Source organism: Electrophorus electricus, chromosome 20, assembly GCF_041902795.1.
Source record: "Electrophorus electricus isolate QZ-2024a chromosome 20, ASM4190279v1, whole genome shotgun sequence".
Lineage (NCBI taxonomy): Eukaryota > Metazoa > Chordata > Actinopteri > Gymnotiformes > Gymnotidae > Electrophorus > Electrophorus electricus.
The window spans coordinates 5,088,241-5,107,638 of NC_137516.1; the positions used below are offsets into that span (position 1 = coordinate 5,088,241).

A 19,398-nucleotide genomic window follows, 5' to 3' on the forward strand; every position below is an offset into this window, starting at 1 on the left:
GTTTTGTGGTCAAAACCGAAAAAGCTATCAAAATAATTTGGTGGATTCCAACTTAATAATTGCTTACCATTATCCTAGTTTTGATGTTTACTGTATATTAAAACATAAAAGTAAAATTTGTCTGCGGCATCTATTAATTATATCAGTCATATATTACAAAGAGGAATTGTATCACATTATATCATTAAAATATTGGCAAATATTTAATATTTGCCTTACAAACCAAACTCATGCATTATCACAGCAAATCTTAAGGTTAATAATGCCCCCCTCCTCATACTCCAACCAACCTACAGGTTAAATGGAAAGGTTCTTTTAATAATGTCCACTCAAGCATCACTTTATTCATCTAATCAGGCGTTTGGCTGTATTATGTGTTCTGCTTTTCCCATACCTCCAGAGACAGACGGTGCTTAGGCTGTTCTAGCTCAATACTTCCCTGTGTCTCTATTCAGTCTCTCTGTCTCTCTCTCTCTCGCATGCATACGCTCGTTTTCACTCACCCTCCTCCCCATTTTCTCCCTTGGGAGAGAGTGAAAGAAAGCATAGACTGATCTGCTGTGCAGCTCCTGACAAGCGTGGGACTGCAATTACTCATTAAAGTTTAAGCACAGAGCCCTTCACATCCTCTCTAAGAGGCCATAGCAAGTGGCAAATTCACCCTGGTTCATTTCAATTTGGTGGTATATCCTTCCGAATAAAATTCCTTTGCAAGACAAACTTTTGAGAAACCATGAGTTTTAACAATATCCCAAGTGAATCCTAATAGGACATACCAGTACAACATCTGTAAGTCATATATGGACATTCTTATACAGAGAGCCACAAAGCAGAGTTAACATAAATGTACTTTTAGGATTCACAAGTGAACAAGTTCATTTCAGATGTCATGTCATTTTAGAAAGTCCCAATGACAAATGCTTCACTTCTTCCCACCATTTATCTATGCTGTAACCAGTGCATCACTTCCTAACCAACACCCCTCCACTTCCGAACCCCGCCCCTCCACTTCCTAACCCCGCCCCTCCACTTCCTAACCCCGCCCCTCCACTTTCTAACCCCACGCCCCTGCTTCCTAACCCCGCCCCCTGCTTCCTAACCCCGCCCCCCCACTTCCTACCCCCCCGCCCCTCCATGTCCTAACCCCGCCCCTCCACACCGCACGCCCGCCACGACTCACCAGGATGGGGAAGCCAGTGAGGAAGTCATAGATGAAGACAATGCCGCTGATCAGGTAGGTGATCTGCAGCGAGGTCTTCACGGGCTCCGAGCCGTCGATGGAAGAGCGCCGCTTGCCCTGCGCGTCCTCCACCACGATGGCGGGCACGTTGAACTTGTTCTTGCCAGTGCTGTGGCCTGCCTGGATGGAGAAGGTCTGGAAGAGGGCGATGCCAATGCAGATGGCGCCCATGGTCACGCTGCCGCCGATCAGGAGCAGGAAGCAGACGCCGAAGCCCAGGCCGATCTCCGTGACGATGAAGCGGCAGTCGCGCGCGTAGAAGCGCTCGCTGGTGTCATGCCAGCCCACGGCGGGCAGCGTGGACAAGATGAACGACACCATCCAGATGCCCATGACAGTATGCACGGCCTGTTTCTTCGTGTTGCTCAGCCTGGGCAGGAAAAAGGGAAGGGCATACCCATGAGAGGCTGACACAAGGAAAAGGAAAGTTCAGCTGATATAATATGTAAACATTGTTTTCTATTTCTATTTCCATTAACATTTAATTAGGAAATTAGGTGTGCTTGTGATCATTTGTTTTCCTATTTTAACCTGTGGAAAGCATTATACAGGTGAAAGGAAATGAAATGTTAAGCACTGGAACTAATGCTTTAAACCATTTCAGTTATTAACTTCTGCTTAAAGTCTCAATACTTATAATAGTGGATTATGTTTAGCAAAATGTTTGTACTGCATATATGAGTGCAGCTCTGTAAATGCTTTTGCTGTTTATCACGGTATCAAGGAAGATGCTTAATCCACATAGACAATGGCAGTTTTGGTACCCACTGCAATGGATTTGTTTGCTGGTTTGAACATGGGTTTCCAGGCCACATTGCTCGGCATCGCTCAGAGACATGCCAAGTGAAACAAACCTCCTCCTCGGTGCTCATTCCCTCTCTCTCTCTCTCTCTCTCTCTCTCTCTCTCTCTCTCTCTCTCTCTCTCTCTCTCTCTCTCTCTCTCTCTCTCTCTCTCTCTCTCTCTCTCTCTCTCTCTCTCTCACTCTCTCTTTCTCTCTCTCTCTCTCACTCTCTCTCTCTCTCTCTTTCTCTCTCTCTCTCTCTCACTCTCTCTCTCTCTCTCTCCCCCTTTCTCTGTCTCTTTCTCTCTTCTCCTCCCATTAGTCTCCCTGTCCTTCAGCTCCCATCCGCTCCTTTCCAAAAGCCTGACGCCCACGGCGGAGGAGCACGAGAGAGGAAGAAGCGGAGGCCTCCGGGGCTGAGTCACCTCCACGCTCCTTGCCTGTCGGCCGGGGCCGAGGCCCCGGGTGCAGCCGCCGCGCGGGGGCGAGAAGCAGGAAGGGAGGAGAGTGCCAATGCTCGTTAGGCTGCCCCGAGAACGCCAGGGGTAGTGGGATGAGAGGGAGAGGCAGGCGCGCTCCGCACTGCGAACGCTAGCCTTTCCCCTGGCGCCCGAGGGAGCTGTGGTGATGATTTGCCTCATCGCACCACTCCGAGTAAACGAGGGAGCGGAATGAAGATATACAAACAAGGTGGGGGGGGTTGGTTGGGGTAGAGCCTAGTTGCTATGCTCTGAAGAGCGGTGATGAGAACACATGTTGGTTTGTTTGTAAAATCAAACCTGCATATTCCAGGCACGAGAGCAGCAAGAATGCAGGCTACACTTGCTATTAAAGCACTGGAAGTTGCTTTTATGCAGGAAACAGGAAGTCAACATATGTTCCCCCTTCACGCTGCTTCCTTCACTCCTGCTCAGGGTCTACCGTCATAGATCCCTGGAACGTTACAAAGCTCCGTTTTGTTGATCCACAAACTGTATTTTGCACTCAAGGATGTCAGTGTGGCAATGTGGTTCAGGGGGGGATTTGGAAACGCATCTGTGAGCGTGATGTCTGCAGACATGTCATCCTCAGGGGGCGCTGTTTATGCAGGTGTGGAGTTGAAGGTGTCTCCCGACTGAGGAATACCCAGTACAACAGCAACAACTACACAATCATTTCCTTGTTTTGTTTTGATGAATTTGAATGAGAATACAAGCACACAAACCCAGACACACATAGGCACACAGGCACACACACACACACGCACACACACGCACGCACACACACACACACACACACACACACACACACACACACACACACACACACACACACACATATATATTAAAGCTATAGTTAACTGAAAGACTTACATCTTAAATGTGACTCAAGCTTTTTCATTTTAGAAAGAATTTGAAATCACCAATCTCTTTCTGGCAAAACTCTTACACAGAATATTACATTCAGGAAGAATGACATTGGATGAGGTATTTTGAGGTGTTTAGTACCTGGGAGAATTTTTATGTCTCAAGAAGTGTATTCTTCAATTGGTCTGGTTCGATGGTTTGCATTGTCTTTGATCTGTATGTATATCTGACATTGTATGTCAATACTCTGTCTTCCCCACACCCTACTTCCCCCATCCATGTTGTGAAAGGCAATAAAAAGTTGATCATTAAAAAAATATCAAAGGTACCAGCTATTCCAATGTAGGAGGACACGCTGCATTGGTTTCCCTTTTTCCGATGTACACCAGAAATGCTTTCGTATGCAAATGATTTTGTGGTGTGTTTTTTAGTGGCTGGACATGGCTGAGCAGGAGACGAATAACTTTTAATAAAATCAATAAGATTAATAAAGACACCACAGAAAACAAACAGATAGATAGATAGATAGATAGATAGATAGATAGATAGATAGATAGATAGATAGATAGATAGATAGATAGATAGATAGATAGATAGATAGATAGATAGATAGATAGATAGATAGATAGATAGATAGATAGATAGATAGATATGCAACAGCATGTGCAGGCAAAGGATTTTTTATAACACTACAGACTAGATTGCCAGATCTCCTACTATGATCTTACAGTTGTGACCAAAACAGTGTGAGATTAAGAGGATAAACTTTATTGACTCTGATTAAGATACAGCTGACTACATAAACGCAAAGCTGTAATATGCCCTTCAGAAAGTGGAAAAAATAAGGGAAACACCACATGAGAAGAGACTTTGAAGTACCTAAATCACAATTACAAAGGCAGCTATACAGGTGAGTCATATTAGCGTGAATACCAATGAGCAGCTTGTGCTAGCTTTAAAAGATCACTGACAGTTAGTACTTTAGGTTTTCAGAGCAACATAAAGCAATTAGCAGGGTTCTGAAGGGGCCAAATAGTTGGTTGTCTGAAATACAGGACTTTGTCAGAAAAACTGCAAAATAATTTTATGTGTCAAAGGGGAACATTCTCAACAACAGAGAAACACTGGGTTGCCATGTGGAAACTGCCTGTATCCAACAGCAACCCAAATGACATATAATCTGGTGCAAAGAGAACAAGACCTGGACCTTTGAGCAACAGAAAAAAATAATATAGCTTGGTAAGTCGTCTTGGTGAGTTGTCTGGCCATAATTCAAAAACATCAGCTGCTGACTCTTAAACATGCTTGTGAATCCACAAGCAGCAACCATTTTGCGGTAGTCTCTAGGTCGGACGATTGCCCATCGGGGTTGTTTAACACCCAAGGAATGAGGTTGCTGTTTTCTAGGACCAGGCTTACCCTCATGATGTTCTCATATTCTAGGACAATGCTCTCCATACACACTGTTCTAAAGAAGCTGTTTCACAACCACCAGGGATGAACTGGGGAGGAATTGACATTTCTGGGGCCCCAAGCAAAGTTATGTCTGGGGCCTTTAATCAAAGACATTTTAATTTTTAAAACATAAATGTGCAAAATACAACATTACCCACCCTGCTGAATCTTTAACTATCTTCTTACTGCAATCAGAGCTGAACATCCTGGTTTTCTTTCTTTTTTGGGTGCCACTGTGATATGAGTGCTTCAGGGTTACGTTCAGGAGTCCTCATTAGTCAGCTAGCATGTTACAGTATCTCTTTGGTATTAAACAATGAAAGAAAGAAGGTGTTTAGTCAGTTTTTTTTGTTGTTTTTTTTCAGCCTTGTGGCCAGCAGGATTCCTTCTGGGGCCCTCTACATTTGCATGGTTTGCGCCACTGGGAAGAAGTACAATGTCTTCCATGGTCTTCCCGCTCACAGGATCTAAACACCTCTGAACTTGCACACAGCCTCACTACACAGTTATAACAGCACTCATGATGGACCAAAGCTGTTCTGGTGGTGAAGGGTGCCCTTTTCTCCACCTCTTATATGAGGGTTATGTACGTTTGTTTATTCCTCAAAGGAACAACAGCAATGATAATAGCTACACTGGCTGAAAGTTCACCAATATTTCTGCATTCACGGTGATTGTAAATTATACCTTCGTTAACAGACTGACCTTTTTACCCTTAACATGCTTCTGAGATCCCTAGCAACATGGAATGGTTAACACACTAAGAGCTTATATAGCCTGGGATCTCCTTACATCAGATGAGTCCATGTTTGGTATTAAAGCAGCTCCTTGTCACACACAGGACTCAGGCCCAGCGTCTTCAGTAAGGGCTGTCTCTGTACTTGGTTCTGTCACGGAATGCTCCACCCCCCACGAGTCACGTGGTACGGCCCGCTGCGTGCAGGGGGATTCACACGTGTCATTTGTAACCACGCCCTTCGTAATAGCACACACCTGCACGGGATTTAGTGTTCTGTGTCTGCCTGTGTATAAACCCCTGCTAGTGTGTGCATCATTGTTGGTCATTGTTTGCTAATGTCTGTTTTTGTTTGTGTAGCCTCTGTTAATGTTCTAGTCATCGTCGTTAGTGTTAAGTGTATTCATGTTCACTGTTAACGTTATGTGTGAGTGCCACCATTGTCGTATACGTTCTATGTTAATAAATGTTTGACAAACTCGAGGGAGTCTGTGCGTCCTGCTCCACGCCCATCGGCACTCGGGCCATTAAAGGTTCATCTTAAAATTCTCTACTAATAAAAAACTCTAACATCTAATAATATCTCTGGGAAAGTTAATGAGCAAAGCTCTAAATGGGAAAAACAGTCAATATGAATTTATTATCAAATGAAGAATCTGAAATCTGAAAAAAATCAGTCAGGATATGCTACAAACTACAAACTTGACTCCTTCAATCTTTCCCTGACCTCATTGCCACTATGGTGACATCCCCTCCCCGGTCTTACCCTACCTGTAGTTGACGGGCCAGCGCACCATCCACATGCGGTGGTAGGAGAGCGAGGTGACGGAGAAGCAGGTGACCAGGGTGAGGGTGTAGAAGGTGGAGACGAAGACCTTGCACAGGCCCTCGTTCCACTCGTAGCTGGAGTGGTGCCGGCGCAGCTGGATGACGCAGTACATGGTGATAGGGATCCCCATGTTGAGGATGTGGGTGCCGGCCAACGTACAGATGAGGAACTCGAGCGGCTTCCACTTCTTCTGCTTGGCGCTCACACTCAGGATGCCCCAGGCATTGGCCAGAATGGACACGCCCGAGCACACAAGCCAGGCCAGAGCGTTGGTGCTGATGACCTCATCCTTCATGGTGCAGGAGCCCGCGGATGGCGGTGATAGCAGGGGGCGGGAAGGCGAGAGGAGCAGGAAGAGGAACGGTGGGTGTGACTGCGGACGGAGACAGGCGCTGGACCAGACCGATCATTCCTACTGGGGAGGGTGAGGCTTTTCTTGGATGGGTTGGACAGGTGGGGCAGGGGGCATCGCGGTTGGAGGGAGGCACTGGGGTGGGAACAAGGAGGAGGTGGAGGAGGAAGGGGCCGAGAGGGGGAAGGATTCCCACAGGGCAGAGGAAGGGAGGCTCGTTGAGGAAGGAAGGGGTGATGAGCAACAGATGGAGATAAGGAGAGGAGGAGGAAGAGGAGGAGGAGGAGAGCAGTGGGCGGAGGGGAAGCAGAGGGGAGGTGAAGGATTAAATGAAAATGAAGGGAGATGACTGAGCAAGAGGGAGGCTAAGGACAGCAGGATTATAGAGTGGAGAGGAGAAAGTAGGAGGAGGCAGGGCTGGATGCAGAAAAAATAAAGAAAAGGGACAATATGAAAGACAAATGAGCACCATCACTGGTACATTAAAAATTCAAATGTTGAAGTTGAAACTTTACATCCAGAAATGTGTCCTTGCTTCTAGTCCAAGGCTTAATAGATATCGATCTAATTCCATTTATTAATAGATATTGATCTAATTCCATTTATTACCTACAGCACTCTCTGCCCTTGCTCTGTTCTTTAGGGGAAAACCACAAGTACCTATTTGAGGTGAGCAACCTTCTAGGACTTATTCCAAAGATGTATCATTGCAAATATAACTGGTATTGAAGGATATGCTTACTGTAGTGGTGCAAACCTTGATGTCAACTGCTGATGGGATTCTTAAATCAAAAAAAATGTAAAATGCTCAATACTAGGCCTGTATTCTAATAAAAAGAGGGAACGCCTGATGCCTGTTTTGCTAGTCAGTGACAGCTAAGGGAAGGTGAGAAGATGAGAAGCCAAGCGTGTGATAGAAACTGTCATGTCAGCTATCTAGAAAGCTCAATTCTAGACAAACCTAATCATAGACTGTATCTTGAAACCAATCAGCAGAACTGGTAGGCTTCGTAACTAGCTTCTTTTTGAGTGATTGAATAAAACAATTTCAGTCGAGTTGAGCATACGCAACACACACCACCCATTGCAGTAACCATGGTGCTTCATGGTGGAAAAAAACAAAAAACAAACAAACAAAAAAAAAAACCGGGTATTCAACGCAGGCTCCGAACATGTCTGCTATCAAAGAAGTTACTGAAGACCCAGAGCCGGAAGCCGCCACAAATCAGTGAATGCAGAAACGCTTTCGTCACTCGCCGTTGCAGTCAGGCTGCTGAATCATGACTGGAGCCCTCATTTAAATAAGATATTCGCATATGTGTAACGCACTGCCCGTATGTCATCCACAGATTTCTCTCCCCCCCCCCCCAAAAAAAGCATCTGTCCATCTGCTCTCATGGACCAACAAAAGCAGCGCAGAGGGGGGGGGGGAAAACAACATAATCAGCCAACATCGCGATGTTCCCACCGAGTAGCTCGGAGCCGAACAGGCCGAACGTTATTTTGCCTCACACAGCAGCTGCATGCCGTTATTTTCATACTGACATTACATTTTGTATTGCAAGAGGACGACTAACAGATCTTTGTTTTCGAGGTCCCTGAAAGCGATGCTGAAGGCACACCATCGTAAGTGCCACACGCACCGCATACATCTTAATAGCAGGAAACAGCTTTTTAAAGGAACCTTCGTTTGACTCATTACCTGCTAGTTCTTATTACATAGCTTGCAACATGACATACCTTGCGATATACACCCCGACCAGTAAATCTAAATGTTCAAGTAATCATTAATAGCAGCTAATATAGGAAAACCTCATATGTTTTTATTACTACCTATAACATTTGAGAAGGGAAAATTGAGCATTTTAACACAAAACCTTGCAGTAGCAATATCAAGCAGGCACGCCGTACACGAGCAGTAGCTCATAACATTTCCACGCTTGAACACGCTTGTCATAATATAACTTGCAGCTACGTGAGCTGCTAGTTGAGGGTTCTTTGGCTGTCATGCCATTTTATTTTGAACTAGAACAAAAATGGACACAGTGCGTGGTGCTGAGGTTGAAACATTTCAGGTGGCTGAAACATTTCCAAGTTTAAACTATAAGAGAAACCTACAAATTTATAATATAACTTTTCCAAATAGTTTTGGCAACAATTAACACCATAGGGCAACAACCTCGCTCATTATTACCTTCTTGTACTGAAAGGCAAGCAAAATCTACATTGCATGTATTTAGTTATATCCACATGAAAACTTATATTCAACTTTTCTAAAAGTATACTTAATGATCCAAGGCTTTGGCAGTGGTATCTGTCTTCAAATCCTTCTATTCATGAGAGAGAATGTGGGCCAACATAGCATTAACACATCTGCCACAGAGACAGTGAACATGTGGATTTCACAGTGTTATTAATGAGTTAAACTTTTTGCTGTGCTTCCTGGATATGACATATGACATAAAGCATAAGTGAAGAAATATTGGCTATGTTGTAAGAAACCCTTCTATAGTGTTTGGTGGTCATTCACCATTTTACTGGCTTTCTACCAATTACTGTAAAAAGAAAAAAAAAACTACAAGTGGATGTGGAAGAAAATATGGCTGCCACACAACCATATATTGAAATGCTGGACTGAGTGTCTTAACACTAGAGACATCATTTTTTCACCTAACATGATTTTGTGACCTTCTGACTAATGTGGAAATACTTTCAAATTTGCCTTAAGGTTTGCCTTATTTTAGCAAAAAATGTATTTATCTGCACTCAACTGCAATTTTGCAGTATTCAATCTCCCATAAAGCCACAAATGTGATTTGTGTTTGTTCTTTATATCAACAAGAAATTACTGGTTGAAATGACATCACTGACAAATGAACCAGGAATCTAAACTGTGCTGTTTTTGGACTTTCAGGAAAAGATAAGACATTGGTTTACTAAAAATACATTAGCATTAATCATTCATCTCCCAATGGCCTTTGAATTTGTTATTAATGTGAGCTAAGATTAACAATAACTTAGGGACATTTCCACCAGTTTTCCATACGGAATGTTAGCTTATGTTGTGCACAGAGTGAAAATTGGCATGGGTGAGCAATTCCGAGTTCTAGATTAAATGAATGAGTGGCAAAGTTGAGCTAAGTGATCTACCGTATTTCCTCAGACTAAATTAGAACTTTAGCCTTGGGTCAGGGTGAATCAGCAGCATGCTCCTAAATAGCTGCTTTCTCCTCTTTGCAAGCACAATAAATCCACAGACCTCTATTGAGTAGAACCCCCTTTTACTACCCAAAATTAAAATGTTTGAACTGGCTTTGCTGGTTTCAATGGGTGGCATAAGAACTGGTGCGATGTTATTTGTGAGCATAAGTTCTCGTGAAGTTTACATTTTATTTCGTTTTTATTTAGAACTTTCCACAAAATACAGTATGCCACTGAGGAAACTGACACAATTACATTTACAATTTCAAAGAAGTTACATGTGCAAGCAAGAAAACAAGACGTTTCTTGTAAGAGAATGCTTCTTCAGAGCAACTCACCACTACCAGTGGTTTAGAACAGTACGTGTTCTCTGAAAATGCAAGAAGTCTTAAGGAGCAGCGATGTGGTGCACAATAACGCAAACAAAAAAACAAAAGGAAAGAGAGATATTTAAGTTATCAGTGACCTTTCTTTTTCCACAAAGTGATGTCTGTAAGTGCAATTTATACACATAAGTGAAACTGTGTTAGTGAAACTCTTAAGCAGACAAGCAGCCCTTTGCCTTGACAATGAGCAGCACGTTAATCAACAACTGAGCCAGACACTACATAAGCCTACATTGCTGTGGTCATGTGGGAAGCCAAAATGAATTGAGGCTAGCCTTACTTTAGGTGGACTGCATATTCTTTAGCTAGCAAGCTATCTGAATACCCAGTGAGGTATAAGATGCAGTCAGCTTCATTATCCGTGGCCAGCTACCTTATTGCCTGAGATCAAGAAATACATCTGTGGATTGTTAGATGATGTCTATAGCCATGCTCAGAAGCTATACAGAAGAATACTATTTTGTGATAAATGTAAAATGATTTTTATTCCACCTTGACGTGACTAATTTCGTGTTCTGGCGCGCTGGCAGACGTACGACAGATGAGCGTTGATTTTGACATTGACATGAGTCGTGCTGCACCCTGCTCTGTCTCTTTGGCCTGTGCGTTGTGCGTGGCCGGGGTGTAGCTGTCATGGTATTCCAGGACAAGCGTGTAATGCATCATCCTGGAGAGCAGCGGAGCTTCCCACCCACTTTCCACAGACCTCAAAGAGCACACCTCGCGGCCAGGCCCACCCACGTTTCAGTCTGGCTTACTAGCACCTGGTGCCTTTCGCAACGTTCTAAAAGAATTGCAGTTTCTAATTGCTTCGTAGCTGGGAACATGTGTTTTAGGATTCTCCGTAGGCTTGCTAAAGTAGCTCGGATGTTTGCTGATATGAGTCTATAAGATGATCAATGAAAATGAAAGAATGAATGTACACATATAGTGCTGTTCTCAGAACTCAAGGATGCTTTACAGTTAAGACACAGCTTGTGTGACATGTAACTGATGTTGAACTGCAATCCATGTGAGATTCACTGAGGCGTCCCGATCAGTCTGTCATAAAACGGTTCACCATTTATTTCCTGTTTTCGCAGCAGTTCTACTAGCATCAAGCTAATTGTTGTGTAGACACAACAATTACACACACACACACACACACACACACACACACACACACACACACACACACACACACACATTTGCCAGCTAAAATGAACTCCATCCAGCTGAGCATTTGTCAAGAAGAGACGTGCAATTTTAGACACAATGAAGTAAACAAACAGGGCTCAGTTTTCTGGGCCCTTGTTTGCTTAGCAGAACCTTTTATTCCCTAATAAATAAACTTTCATTGGACCTAAAATAAATCTTTCAACTCCTGGCAGGCCAACCAGCTGTGAATGTAGTATAGTTGTCAGGGACAAAACCATTGATTTGTCTATTATTAACTGCAGAGTTTAAATTCACACTCATTAAAGTGCATTCAAATCGCTGTTTTAACTCCCCCAACACACACACACACACACACACACACACACACACACACACACACACACACACACAAGAGGTGGCTATTGAAATATAGGCTAAATTTGGATTTGTGCTTTACTTATCAAGAAATGCAGGTTGCTTAAATGACTGACAGTCCCTGGGGAATGGAGTTTTTCCAAAACTGAACTGATGTAGTTTGTGATACAATATAGGCTTCATTCCTCATGTATCCTCAACATAATGAGTTAATCAAAGAAAAGTGTGACATGACTGCAGGAAACCTCTTGTTGCTCTTTACTTTACTGCCTAGACTGAAATGCCTCAGTTGATCTAAAACTTCATATTTTCGCATATTACTGCTTGTTAAAGTAGCTGCAGAGGTCCATGTGATCCAGCTCCAACAGTACACCCAAGGGAATGAACAACTACTGTTACATTTTCCATTTAAAACTGCAGTCAGTCCCGAAAACCACAGCTGGCTTACAGGAACATCTATTGAAACCCTGGGAGAAACTCCCTCTCAGGTGTTCTGGAACAGTTATCTCACAATAGCACAAGATGCTTTCAGTCTGCAGCCACTCCTCCCGTCTGAAATGTTACAGAAGCAAAGGTAATGATGCAGTGACAAAACCAACACTGCACATTTAAGAACTGAAGCACAATCTCAGCACGCACCTCGGTCAGTGCGCTCTGGCTTTTTAATAAGAAATAAAAATAACTCTGAGTGAGTCAAAGATTCAATTCATTACTGACTATTTAGATTGCAGTCACCAAATGTTTACTTCCTGGCTATTTCAGGCCTTTCTACAGCACATTAAATTAAAGGTCTGCTTGAATGATTAGTTACAGTGATTTTGTGAAAACCTGGTGTTTTTTTTATTTTTATTGTGGTCCTAATTTCTGCAATTTCCAAAATGTAGTTCACCATACGAGGACTACAACATCCTTTGTAGGTTTAAGCAAGTTGTAATCACACTACCAAGTTATCCTACTGCAATGGCTTAGGTAAGTGTTAAGCAAGCAAAATGAATGAGGGTGCCCACTTGTTAGACAACATGATAGCTGTAATCATGATAGCAGATTTTACATGAAGGCGTCTGTATGGGTGTTGCATAAGAGAGTGGAATGAGATTAGATATACCCTCCCACTCTATATCCATGAGTGATGTGTTGGCTTGCAAATCAGATCGCTTTGCAAGAACATTCAAACTGAGGCTACACACATCTGCTTTTTCAGCAATTCAAAAAAACGATTACAAGATAAAAGCCTTTGTGTAGGGCTAATGTTTGCTCCACTATTAGCATTTAAATTTGAGGCATTTGAAAGATGCCAGACATACAGAATGCATAAAAAAAAAAGATAATAGTAATAGCCTGCCTGTGCTCTTACCTAATGCTCAGAACATGTGTCTGTGGGCAAGTGTGTGTGTGTGTGTGTGAAAAACTGATTCGTCTTTTCCGAGGAAATGTGCCTCTCAGTGCTTTGGAAGCGGAGCAGCAGAGGTGTGACGCTGACCTACATCCCGTCATGGAACTGGGTTTTGTGGAGATTGCGCTGATTAAAATGAATGCGTGTTGCCAGCAAGTGAGAGAGGCAGAGAGAGAGAGAGAGAGAGAGAGAGAGAGAGATGATGAGAAAGATTGAGGGAGAGAAGGACTACCACCATAGTTAAGGTGGATCAAAGTGCAGGCTCCATAGATATGGTGGAATTTTTTTATAGGCTCATTAAACCCTGAGCTTCTGCTTCTGTTCCACTGCTGATGAACTGCTGTTCGTGTTTGGCCAAAGGGACCCGAGTGGAAACACTTTGCTTATAATTGCAGTGTCAAGTGAGTTTCCAAAACAAAATGAAAAGGCAGAGCATCTGGCAGAGAGGTGAGAATGAGCAGACCTGCGTGTGAGAAGGCTCGCACGGGGGGGCCGTGGTGGCTGCAACTGTGAGGCCCTGAACTGGCAGAGATTGCTGCCAGTTTTTCACAAATTAATTTCAACCCCAGTTGAGCAAGATGCAATGGACACTTTTAGGCAGGTTTAGGGTTTTGGTTTTTGTTGGTTTGCCCTCATTTTGATTCATTGTGGATTGTTATTTCCATTCCTGACCCCATATTGTAGTCAATATCATTTCATAAATTCATTTCCTTATGTGCTAAATGGAGATTTTAGGGTACAGTCAACAAATGTCTGCTTCCTGGCTTTTTCAGGACTTTCTACTGTGCTTTAAATGCCAAATGTGTGCTTGAATGATTAGTTAGAGTGATTTATACGCAGTGGTATTGTGATTGCATAATAAATCAATACGTTTAAATCCAACGCTAAGTTTCTGAGCACACGGATGTATCATACTGTGAAACTGGATTAATCGCTTGCTGAGATAAAAGGTCTAAATTGAGCTGATCTATATCCTGGTCCCGGTTCACTGTCATCACATCCTTCATCCACAGAACACGGGCAAAAGGTGTCAGGGCACTCGCGTCTATATTTTTTGCCCTGTCAAACCAGACTGTGGTTTGGGCCATGTCCTGCATAAACTAATGGAACAACTAACTGCAAACAGAGTACGTCCCACTCTCCGGGTGCATAGCATCGCTCGGAATGTAGTAAAATTATGTCTTACAGAAGTCAGGGACCGAGTGAGGTCCCGTTTAATGCCTTCCATGTAAGGCATGGGAAGGCCAGTGGATGGAATGAGGTCGGTGGCTTGATCGTGGCAGAGCAGGCTGGGGTCTCTACTCTAATAGAGGGGCTCCTCCCTCTACTCTGCTCTTGGGGACTTTCCCCAAGGCTAGCCATTCTTTAATGATTTTTCATTACAAAAATGGAAGCATGCTGTTTCTACTGAAATATCCTTCACTGTAGTGGTTGTGCCAAAGCAGGGAATAGGGATGACATAAGAAGTAGTTCTGGGGCAAATTTGGGATTATAGAGTAATTTTTTGGTGTATTAGACAATTTTCATTTGAATTAATAACAAAGTAAAGACGTTGTTCATGTCTAACATAATATACATCTTTAACATATTTACAATTAAATGATTTGAATGTAGATTGCACCAATCCTCTAAAATTGCTGACATTCTCAGTAGTACAACTCTGACATTTATGACACAGATGTAACTTTATTAGTCTTTTGTTATATCCTATTTCTTATGACTTATTTCTGGCAAGAGTGTGATCATGATTAAGTGGACAGAGGTTCCCTCTACTAAACCACCGAGTGTATCCCAAACACTCCATCCAGTGTGAGAAGAGGGAGCTGATTAGACTAATGAATATGGATGGATGACGTAGCGCGATCGGCAACAAAGTGTATTTGGATGACCGATCAGAGGAATGTATCAGCAGGGATCTACCACAGATGAGGCTGCATCGGTTAGACAGCAGCCTGGAAGGTGTTTGAAAGGCAAATGCAGTACCCACTGTGAAGTGGGTTTCAATGGCTTTACATTATAATTACTGAGTTATTGTAGCTATCCTGATCACAGCAGCTTTATAGTCTGCTCTTAGGTAGCTGTGTACAGATGCGGTCTGACGCACTCAGGAGGACCCAGAGGAGTGTCAGGTCTGACCTGTGGAATAAAGTTATATCATCACATAAAGAAGCTAAATCTGGTGAGTCATTCCTTCGAGAAGGATTTATTTATGGCCAGCTTTAATCAAAGGCTTATGTTGCATGTCTGTAAAGACATGGATCATATCTTGCCAGACATGGATTGCAAGTAATCATTATTGCTAATCATGAGTTGGGGAAACCTTTTTGTTCCAAAAATGTCAATTTGATTACAGGAAGACCTTAGAGGCCTGAGTCTATAGTAGAGGTGTTTGAGACTCATCTGTAAGCTGGCTGATATACTAAACTTGTAACGCAGGGAGAAAATGCCTAGGGAGACAGTTCATAAAATGCTTACTTCACTGATGCAAATGTTGTGATTTCACTCATTAATTCAGTTCAGCACTTTACTGACTACAAATTCTGTTCTCCTGTCTGCTCTGGGGCAATATAGTAATACTGCTAAACTTAGCTAGCTAGTAATAGATTCTAATTGTATTCTCATCTCTCTGATCCGGAATAAGATTGCAAAATTTACATTTAAATTGAGTTTTGAGGAAGTCAGTTATGTGTGTAATTGACTCAACAATCATCTGTAAAAGTCTTCCATCCACTAGTCAGGCTAAACTTCTAAAGTTTCTACACAATGCAGATGGCACAAGAATTTATTAGGGTTTTGGTGTACGGATGACTAAATACCACACTACTTTTGAACTACTAAGAGTAATTTTGACATAACAGCTACCTGAAAGGACCCAAATGCCCGGATACATTGGATGGCCTACATTCATGTTAAAGATTTATCTAGCCTACATCCATGTTATAGACTGCCTATGTGTCTGTAAAAGCAACTGAGGTTTTTCCTTTTAAAACGGGGCAAATCGCTGACCTTTAGTGACCTCGGTGACCTTGTAGGAGTGTCATTCCCAACGCCACAGAAACAATTTATTTAAATGGACGCATAATTTGCTATCGGAACTGATCTGAATATGTGTATATCATGCACTCAAATAATAATCTGAGATTTCTTGATCTGAACTGAACAAAGATTTCTTGTTCTGAACTAAGATTAGGTGTATACATCTGGGGTGCGTCCTGTGACAGTTAATCACTGTCAAAATGATGGCCGTGGGGAGCTTTAAAGAGTGATATGTGAATGCGTTACAGTACGCGATAACTTTGTTGGCTAATAGAGATACGAGTGCTATAGTTAAGCTATTATATACATTAGCTAACCTAATTACACCTTGAGTGGTATAGAGGAACTATTTTCGGCATGGCACACATACTGTTCCTATTCTCTGGATTGCTCACAGTGGGTTTTAATAGCTTTTCAAGTGTTCTGACTGTTCCCCTCTGAGCAAAAACTACAACAAAAAACCCCATGGTAGTAATGATGATGATAGTGATGATAATGATGCTGACAACAACAACAAAATAGTAATAATAATAATAATAATAATAATAGTAATAATGACAAGAAGTAGAAGAAAAATTATTATTTTTAATATTAGTTTGGGTAATTACATATGGCTTCTCAGAGACAATTAAATATGAATAAGTAAGTAGACCTTGCTTAAAGGATTTGCTCGTATCATACCGAATAGTCTTTGGTGCAAATATAAACTTGCGAAAAGCGTTAACTATGTGCAGTGCTGTTAGAAAGATTTTATGCTAATATGTAGTCTGTCAGCAACGTCACTCTCGTTCACTTCCCAGTTTATTGGCTACTAGCCTAGCTTACCTCCTCTGTTCCACACACCTATTACCAATGAGTCAGAAGTATCCGGATGAGCGTTTGTGCTAAAACGCTGCTTTAGAAAAGGCTTAATAAAAAAATCAAATATGCTTACAATTGGCTTGCAGCATTATTCATTAAAATGTCTCCAAATTCCCGATCTGCTAGACCCCGTAACACTTACTCTTCATAGAAATCTCCTATCAGCAAAAGGACAGTATGTCGAAATGTCATGTGTGTGTATTTATTTGAGTGTGCCTGAGCTTGGCGACGTACCTTAAAGAGATTTGGGCGATAAGCGCATTCCTGTTCGTCCACACCGGCGACGTGTTGTATTGTTACTGATATGTCCACATTTGCGTTGCTTTTTATTCCAGTTCAGAATATGGCATGCTGCACTGTTAACATCATCAGCCAGAAAATAGTAATATGGCCAAGCGTGACAGTAGCAATGCATCCTTCATCGTCGGAGTCAGACTTTGAAAGCTCGCCTGTAAGAAATAATTTAGACTCACGGAGAAGCGAAGTAAACCTGTCGATGTCGTTATCGTCGCGGTTAGTGGGCAACAAAGCGTAAAGCATCCTCACGCCGCCCGTTGAAGAGATGCAGGAGGAGGGGGAGGAACAGTGTATCAGATGGTAAAACCATGACTGTCTTGTGGTTCTAATCACTTGGCCGTCTTTAAGACATTTTTGACGTGATCCAGCCTGTTTCTCATTTTGTTGTTAGTTTGCGACCCTGCGACTACTTTTTGTGGGTTCCCTTTCCAGCGCTTCTGGCGACCATGTCTCCTTAGATCACGAAGCGAAGACTCGTTTTCCAACTTTGCCGCCTGTCAGTGTATTTATCAAACGCAGAATTATTATAATAGTATAATAATAAATAAGCACCCGTGGTACAAGGCCTGAACTGGATGCAGTTCTTCAGCATAATAATAAGGACAACCGCTAATGTTCAGTGTACAGTCCTCATCCAATCCTCGTACCGATGAACAACTGTTATTACCGTTTACGTTAACCAATATTTTAAGCGTCATTTTCAATTTTGTTTTTATTGATATTATGGCACTGTTATGCAACATGGTCTGCGAAAACTTATCCATAGGTTAAATACATAAATAATAGGTTAAATTCATAAATAAGCCATACTTTGAACGACCAGCTTTGAATAATACACAACAGCTGGATGCTGCTTGTACCGGTATGTTTTTCACTATTTTTAAATGACTTAATAACTTTATAACCTTCTAGATTGCCATCTTGCGATGACTTGTAATTACACGAAGTACAATGTTATTAGTTCCACCCAGCAGCTGTATTTACCAGTTACAGCGTTACTGCGTGGACGGCACAAACTAACGTAGTGAGCCCTCATCCTAAAAACTATTAGCATGCTTTTGACCTGAATAATACATAGTCTTCTGTTATGTCAAAATCATAAGATCTATGTATTATGTAATATAAAACGTTCACGATGCGTATTTCCATCACGCAAGTCACTTTTGGAGTTAATTGAGAAGTACCGAAGACCTTGGATGGCCACGCCCCCATTTCAACCCTTACCTTTTGAAGTGTGCTGGGGAACTTTTAGTCATTGGCGGCACTCAGATGCACATTACAGTTCTGCAGAATGTTCTAGACCACCAGACTTTGGGAGAAGCGCTGATTAGAGAGCAGGAAGGAGTTCGACAAGGACTCCTGGGATGCCGTCTTCCTCTCCACATCCTTATTTACTTAAATTTAATGTTGCAATTTGTTTGTTACATAATTGAGTGGTTTCTGTGTTTGGTTTTGGTTCATCGACTCTTTTGGCTGTTGTTCTTACCATTTTCCACTGTAGTTGAGTTTCCTTTTCTGGTTTGTTTGCAATAAAATATCTGTTCTTGAGATGAATTGGCATTCTCTGTGTCTTCTTTCACGCTAGTGCTACAATAAATAAGAATGAATGTTAGTTCTGTGGAAGCCAACAGTTTTGGAAGCCTGCATGCATCAGTATTACATAACAGCACTGGGCCTCCCCTGTGATTCACACAGACATGTAGACTTACATCTTGTATTAATCGGCCCTTAACCATTCATGTTAAGAACTCTGATCCAGCAAAGAAAAGAAGGCATTTTGTGCATGCACGCGATCACACCAGTAACTGGCTAAGGCATTAGTTATTGTTTATTACTGATGTTGACTAACAAACTCTAGTACGTATTGTTTATTGCACTTAGACAATGATGAGATAGAGCGTATGTATTTTGTGCTTCCAGGCATCAGCAGTGATCCCTGTATTTCTACAGTATTCTAGTTCATTGGTATAT

At 42.3% G+C, this 19,398-nt stretch overlaps 1 protein-coding gene across 6 annotated transcripts in view; it reads right to left on the reverse strand.

Moving 5' to 3' along the window:
- Window positions 1–18,930, reverse strand: part of gpr153 (G protein-coupled receptor 153) — a 30,401-nt gene extending 11,471 nt beyond the window's left edge. For 2 of the 6 annotated variants that reach the window (XM_081703635.1, XM_081703633.1), the window contains exons 1-3: window positions 17,365–18,929; window positions 6,332–7,158; window positions 1,181–1,610 (exon numbers count right to left, since the gene is read on the reverse strand). In XM_081703635.1, coding sequence (XP_081559761.1) covers window positions 1,181–1,610; window positions 6,332–6,684 — 783 coding nt within the window. In that variant the 5' untranslated portion in view covers window positions 6,685–7,158; window positions 17,365–18,929. The other 4 variants (XM_035536000.2, XM_027011262.3, XM_027011263.3 and 1 more) reach the window with 4 other exon arrangements.
- Window positions 18,931–19,398: the final 468 nt, after the last annotated feature.